At 42.3% G+C, this 7352-nt stretch overlaps 1 protein-coding gene across 1 annotated transcript in view; it reads right to left on the bottom strand.

Moving 5' to 3' along the window:
* Positions 1-4417: 4417 nt before the first annotated feature.
* The window catches only part of GUSB (glucuronidase beta), a 14466-nt gene continuing 11531 nt past the window's right edge, over positions 4418-7352 (bottom strand). Inside the window, 3 exon segments of the mRNA XM_027890058.1 lie at positions 4418-4624; positions 5880-6015; positions 6606-6836. Of these exon segments, the coding sequence (XP_027745859.1) occupies positions 4467-4624; positions 5880-6015; positions 6606-6836 (525 nt within the window). The 3' untranslated portion in view covers positions 4418-4466.

Genomic DNA, 7352 nt, shown 5'->3' with positions numbered 1-7352 from the left:
GGGGGGGGGAAATATTAAACTGCAGATTTAAACAAAGGAACAAAATTGTACATGTTGTTTCTGCACTAAGTATTCTAAGGCTGAATGTTAAAAGTGCCTTCTGTCTTAAAATCTTAAACCAAATACTTTGCATTGAACTTGGCAGGCAGAAGTGTCCTTGCTTTAAAAATGAACAAAAACAAAACAAAATTCCCAGCAAACTTGCTGGGGATAGAGGAGTATTACGAGAGATGGTTTAGTTTTTAGACTGAGAAGTGGTAGCAATGTTGTTTCAGTTTAATTAAAAAAAGGCTGATGGTGATTTGGAAGAGTAAAGTATTTGTGTTTCGGACTCTGTGACACCAAAATGTGTAGGTTCAGTTACTTTCTGTAATTGGTGCTGTGCTGCTTTTTGCCCTTGTCAGCTTCTAAACATGAAGAATTCCAACTGCATACCATTTATTTAAAGAATTAATTTAACTACTTTTTGGATTTATTTTTTTTTCTCAAACATTGAATGTCGGAGAGACCCTTCTGTTGTATGGATAAGTGGATTATAAACACTAAGTTGCTGAGGATAAACTTGACTGTGAAACATGCAGTGTTTCCGTAGAGCAAAGAGAATTTGGAGGTTGAATCCACAAAATAGTATTTAAATTACTACTGAAGTCATGTTCTGGTTTGTATCAAGGATGTAGGTGGAAACTGCTTTTATGTATAGAGTTCTGTGGTATGAGTAACATCTGTTGCATGTAACACTAAATTACTTGTCCCTCTTGTCTGACAGTTTTAGACAACAATTCATTAAATACGTTTTGTATTGACCAGAGTATAGTTAAAGCTTGTCTTGATGTTTAGTTCTGTCTCTCAAATGCCTTGAACTTTGATATGAGGGGAATGAATGATGTTAAACTGGTCCCTCAAGGCTTGGCTTTGTTCTCTCACAAGCCTTGAGGCATTATCACTGTTTAATATGTGGTATAGATTTATTTTGATGCATTCCTGTGATCTACACTAAGGCATCTTTTTTTTTTTTTCATCCAAGGAAGAGGTGAACACGTGCTGCCTGAAACGGTCAGTGGCAGTGCTCATATCTCAGAACAAGCAGCCATGGAGACAAGTATGATCAATGAGTACTTGGCCCAATTTCTGGGAAAAAAAAGGAGAAAAAAAAAAAAAAAAGCCCCATCAGCTGAAAGTATTGGTGTTGACTTAACTTCACTGTGTCTTGTGCTTGTTTGTGTGGGCATAGTCTGTTAATTCAGTTTGTTTAGTAAAAATGTTTAGGGCCAGATTTCCAGCAGTCGTGTCTGCAGTCCTTGTTAGTGTGCACACAGGGATCAAATGGAACTGGAGTTTGGTCTCTGGAAGAATTTGCAGCTACACTTTGTGCACAGACTTGCAAATCTGATCCTTAATTGTGAACTCTTTTGTCTTGTGTGCTTTTCTTGCAGTTACTTTTTACTGGAAGTGATTTGCTAGAAACGGCCCTGACTCTTCTATTTCTCTCTCGTGCTTCAGAAATGCAGTTGGCCTGAATAAAGGGCAGAATAATCTTAGCAGTAGAAATTTGGACCTTTTTGCTTCCAGTTCTTTGGCTCTCCTTGTTGCTCCCAATGATAGAAACAGCATCTTTCTTCCAGTAAAATGGCTCAGGTGGTGATGTGATGGAAATCAGAGGAGTGCCCCCCTGCCTGCCCCAGCCAAAACAAACATGGTGGGAAGTGTGTGGTTGATTCTGATTTTACCCTTCCAAGCCCCAAAGGCAAATTCTGAGAAATCTTGAGGATACAGGAAAACACAGGTAAATTAATACCTGTGCTGGCAAGGGACAGGGGGATGTTACGCAGATCCTCGTTGTGGTTTCAACACCCATGAGAACAGAGGGGAAAAAAATTCACAATATCCAAACAGTGGCTCTGAATTTGGGTCCTTCCTCCCCCTCCCTCTTTGGCTCTCAGAGTCACCAAATATTCTCATTTGGAAGTTCCTCGGTGAGGGGCGGATTGGAAAGGCAAAAGAACCTCATCCCAAAACCTGCTTAGGAATTAAACATTCCTGAAATCCTCTTACTGTAAGGTACTTGTTACTCTTAAAGGCCAACAAAGCATTCAAGTCTGGTTGAGGAAATGAGTGTTCTTGGAAGTTTCTCACTGTAAAGTGTTCACGATGCTGAGGCCAATGAAACATTCCCGACCACCTTTGATGTCTGAAGTGACAACAGATCTCTTGTGAGGAGGTTTCTGCATTCTGTAGTGTTTGTCTGCTGCTGTACAGAGTCTCTCAATTGTTCCAGGAGGTTGGTGAGGTGCTTCAGGCAGCACTTGATGCTCCTGATTTATATGGGCTGAAGTCAGAGATTGAATGGCTTTGGTTCTGCCAATGTTGTTTCAAACGTGAACGAGACAAAACTGGTCCAGAAAAGATGAAGTATTCTGTTACCATAAAACTGTATTAAGCATGGCCTAAATATTAGGTGTTTGTTCTGTATAGTATGTTCCATCCACTATTTATTCCTAGTGCTTTAAACTCCAAATTTAAACACCCATGGAAATGGAGTCATTGGGCAGATGTTCCTTTCATCGATAACAGGCTGAGAGATTCTCTACCGGAGGTTTAGGATACAATTTTGCTAACAGGTAAAAAAAAAAACCAATGTAAATATGTATGAATTCTATTTGTTGCACATAACTTTTTTGGTATAAAAAGAAAAATAATAAATGTAGAAATTACCTGTGGACGTCTTGCTGCAATCATTCTTGTGCTGCATTCATGCAGTCCAAACATAAGAGCTTGAATGAACCCAATCAGAGGCCTTTTTGGACTCAGTCTGAGCCTTAGAAACTGTTTTTTACGTCAGTACTGTAATTCTGTTTCTAGAAATGTACTAAGTTGTGTTTGTTTTTTTTTTTTTTCAAAGGCATTGTGTGTGTTAGCAGTAGTTTAAAGCACTTGATTCCCCACAGATCCCAGTTTGTAGAATTCCTGCAGCTTCATCACGTTGTGTGCACTGGGTGTGTAAAGGCTGAGCAGCGTTGACTTGAGGCTTTAATTGTTTACAGTTCTTTAAGCAACGTGCAAAAAAAACACACAACCCCAACGTTCAGTGTGTGATCTTTATCACTTCTGCTTTATTGGTTCTGTGGATCTGCTTGAACCCATCGCCCCAAGATCACCAAGAACCTGGGAAATGCAGTGCGTGTGTTCCTGGATTTGGGGGGGCTGAGGGAGCTGCCGGGAAGGGTTGGGTAGGGCAGCTTGGGTTTGTGATTGCACTGAGCTGGTCAGAACAAGCAGGAACTGAGCTCAAATGTGTGCTTTTCATACATATGGGTATTAAACTCTGCCTGTGTTGGACTGAATGGAGTTAAAACTTCCTCTTCTGCAGCTGCAAGCCCGGTGTTACCACAGGGATCTGAGCCCTGGTTTGTAATGAGTGAACAGTGTCAGATCCTTCTCTGTGTTTTGGTATGTCCTGTCTGGTGAAATGGGGAATCATTTTTAAATAATGATGTCTAGAGGTGGAGAAGTTGAAGTGACTTTCAAACACTGCTAGTGGATTTAAATATGGTAACTGCTTCTACCATGGTACGTTTGGACAAGTGTCTTTTTACTGTGCATAGACTTTTATATTCTGGGAGTTTAGTTAAATAGAAGATCTAGACCTAACATGGTGTGAGAGATGTTGATAGTATGTTGTTTCTTTTCCCTTGAAAACTTCCTAAATGTTCTGAAGGCTGCAGCAAACATCTGTGGTCCATGGTGACAGTTTAAAGTGAAGGAAGCCCTTCCATGCTGGAAGGTAAAACTGCATCAAACAATGGCAGTTTTGGTACTGTGAGGAAAATCAATACTTTTATTAAAGTTCAGTGGATGTACTACCTGCTTATCTAACATATTCCACCTTGCTGCTGTACTATGAATTCCATACTGTGTTGGGAGTATGTTGGGTGTCCTCACAGTGGTTCTTGCCCTTCCTGAATGCTGTGAATGCTCAGGAGTTCTCACACACACATCCTGTCAGGCAGGAGAAGCTGCATTAAACTCTGCTCCTCTGTGGACAATTTGCTGTGATCTGAGTAGTGTAACTGTTAGGGGAGTATAACTGGAAAACCTCATTTGCATTAGGGGGATGTGATGTTCATTTAGGGTAACTTAGATTTATTTTTTTTTTAAGTCTTCAGCATTGATTTGTGTCTTTTAATATTTGTGTTGCTTTGTTGGTTTTTTTTTGCCATAAACAGATACCTCAGTCAGGATCTCTTAAACTTCAGCTCCTTGAAACTCTGAATATTTGTTTCACTCTCTGGAAAGAGGAAGCTCCAGACATGGCTAAGCAGAGGAAACCAGTGTTTCTGATCTGCTTCTCATCACAGTAACTACTTCAGGTGGTTAAGAAATCGCATTAGACTTGCAAGACTTGAGTCAGGCACACAAGTTATTTAAACAGAAATTTACTAACAAGTTCAGCATAAAACCCTTTGATTTCATTTTAGAAAGAAGGAATGTGATGTTATTACAGGAGGAAGACAGCTTGATTCATTTGCAATCTTCCAGTATCTCTCTCTAAGAACAAATGCAGCTGCTTTGGGCTGTCGCTGGCGGGTGAATATTCCTTTCTTGTTCCCCAAAACACGTGTGGTCCCTGTAGAGGTTATAAAATACAGCATATATAACATGCTCTTACATGCCCTACTTGAACTGTTGCAGTGCAGGTACTAAATCAGGTTAGGAGGAAGAGACCTATGCACTTTCCTCTCCACACAGTCAAGGTACAACGGGGAACTTGGCTGATGTAATTTGTGTCACCTTGGCACAAATAATCGATGTCACAGAGCAATGCAGCTGCAATTCAGTGTATTTACAGCTGGTAAGTCGATGGCACTTAATTTGGGTGTGCCCATTAATTTGTGCAGTATTGTATTTACAGTAGATATTCCTGCCACTGGTTCCACCTTGAAATTTGATGGTTGGAAAATGTTGATGACTGTTTGACTGTATTGTCCTTTAGTGGTGTCTGTCCTTTTAGCCTATTTTAGTTCTCATAGGAAAGTAGAAAAGAGGATTGCAGCACAGAGAGACACTGGAACTGCATCTGTGTGTGTGAACTTTGTCTACATTTTCTCCATCCTCCTGTTTGAAGCTGATACTACTTTCCTGACCCCTGCACTGCACTGACTGAACTTTCTACTGCCTGTATTGGTGCTCTCTGGATTATTCTTAGGGGTTTTCTCTGCCTGCAGTCAACACTGACTGTTCACCCCTGAGCTCACTGCAGGTGGCATGAGCAGAAGTGGTTCCTTACCAGGTCCCCTGAGCTGTAATTGTTTAATTTCTGTGTGGCTGCACTGTAGATTAAGGAATGCCCAGTACTTTGTGACTGCACTTATCATTTATTAATGGTGGATGGAGTGTCATGATAGACAGTTGTCTGCCAGTGTGGCATCTGCTCCTCTGTTGCTAAACCTCTACCAAGTTAATGATGCATTATTTAGGGTGCTCTGTTGCTAAGGGCAGCTGTAGATGAAATAGGAAGTGAGACACGTCCTGACAGCTGAATGAGCTCTGAATTGAGGGTGGCCAAGAAACAGGAGCAGTCTGGGTCTGCTCACAAGCTTCCCTTGCTCTGCCCTAGTGCACTGTCTCGTGTTCTGGGGACCATCCCTGCAGGTGGGATGTGCAGGAGCTCAGGCTGGAGAGAGGCTGCATTAATTAGAGGCAGGACCTTCCCTCTTGGCTCTGGTCATGCTGGATGTTGTCACAGGAACCAGCAGTGCTCTGTCTTGGTAAACAGAGGGCTCTTTGTCCTGCCCTGCAGCCCAATATTGTTTGTGTGGCATAAACCACTTTAAACTTGCAGGGAGGATGGAGAGCTGTTTGGAGCACAAAGAGAAGCTTACCTTGATTAGTCATGAAATCAGCAAAATTCCATATGAGTTCCCCAATCACATACTCCTTCCTCTTCTTGTCAAAAACAGAGTGGTACTCCTTTAGCATGGCCTTCTGGTACTCCTCACTGAACATGAGAGGGGGATCCTGCAGCCAGGGAAAAGAGGTGGCCTTGAGTGCAGGTGACAGTTAATCCCAGCAAAGGCACTTCCCATTACTGGGGACCTGCTTCCTGAAGGCAAACATCGTGGTTGGTTTGTCTTTTCATTGCTGCTGCATTAACAATGGCTGTGAGAGACAGCTGGCAACTACTGACAGTGCCAAGGGGCCACACATATAACCTACAGAGAGAATTCCAGGGAAAGGCTGCGGTGGTCTTTGTCATGGCAGGGACAGCAGTGCCACCCCCTTCTGCATGTGACAGCACCATGACATCACCCTCCAGTGCTGCATCTTCCAATTCAGCATCTTCCACAACTGCCAAAGCACAGGTTTCAGAGTGCTCAGTGCTCTCACTCAGAGCTGGGAACTCCTCCCTAGGCAGGCTCCAACCTTTGCCAGTGGCAAAGCTCACTGATTTTGGTGGAGCAGGATTACAGTCCTGGAGTCTTTCCAGGCACTCCCAGCCAATGCATCTCAAAACAAAGGCAGGCTCAGGGCCCATCTCTGCCAGTTAAATTGTGGTGTCCTGTCAGAGCAGCAGAGCTGTTTCCATCTGGGACATCTGCAACACTTACACTGTGGAGTCCAGGAACTGAGTCTGCTCCGTATTCGCTCTGGATAATGGGCTTTTGGTAGGTTTTATACCAGTTCTCAAACTGTGCTGTGAGCTGTAGTGGAATCACTTCCAGGTGGCCTGGGTCGTGGTACCAGGAGAAGTAGCTATTTACACAAATCACATCCACATAGGGAGCCTACAAAAAACAAAGTGAGAGTGTTTTGTCCCAGAGCTCAACGTAGACAACCTTCTCTTGTAAAGCTAAATCCTCCTTTGGGTTCCTTTAATGGAATCCAGGTTTATTACACGTAGAATGAAGTATTTTTCCCCATCACTCAGGCCCTCCCAACATACCTTTCCCAGAAAAAAACCCCAAACCAACAGGATGAATTTAATAAGCTGATAGCATATTAATTTGGCATTTTTGTTACAGACTTAGGAAGTCACAGCAAGGAGTTAGACAAGATCAGCCCATTTCATCTCAGGTTTGTCAGAAGCTTTTGTTTCCAAGATGTCTGTGGCTTGCAGGTACACTTAGATGTACTTTTTGAGTATTGGACTGTGATTACCGAGTTAGTGGTCAAATATTTTGACAAGCAGCTAAATTTGTGCATCGATGGTGCAATACTAAGACTGAGCATTCTGCAAGTTCTATGCCATTTCTGCCACATGGACAGTATGAAAAAAAGGGGCACAAAAGCCCACTAAAGATAAAGTGATGTTGTATGTAACTTGTTCAATGTTCTCTTAACATGTTTTGTAATAA

Source organism: Empidonax traillii, unplaced genomic scaffold, assembly GCF_003031625.1.
Source record: "Empidonax traillii isolate 1590-97213 ecotype Southwest subspecies unplaced genomic scaffold, ASM303162v1 scaffold276:size1176444, whole genome shotgun sequence".
In the NCBI taxonomy this organism is placed as follows: Eukaryota; Metazoa; Chordata; class Aves; order Passeriformes; family Tyrannidae; genus Empidonax; species Empidonax traillii.
Note: the sequence above shows the minus strand (reverse complement) of the source record. Positions and strands in the feature narration are given on the sequence as shown.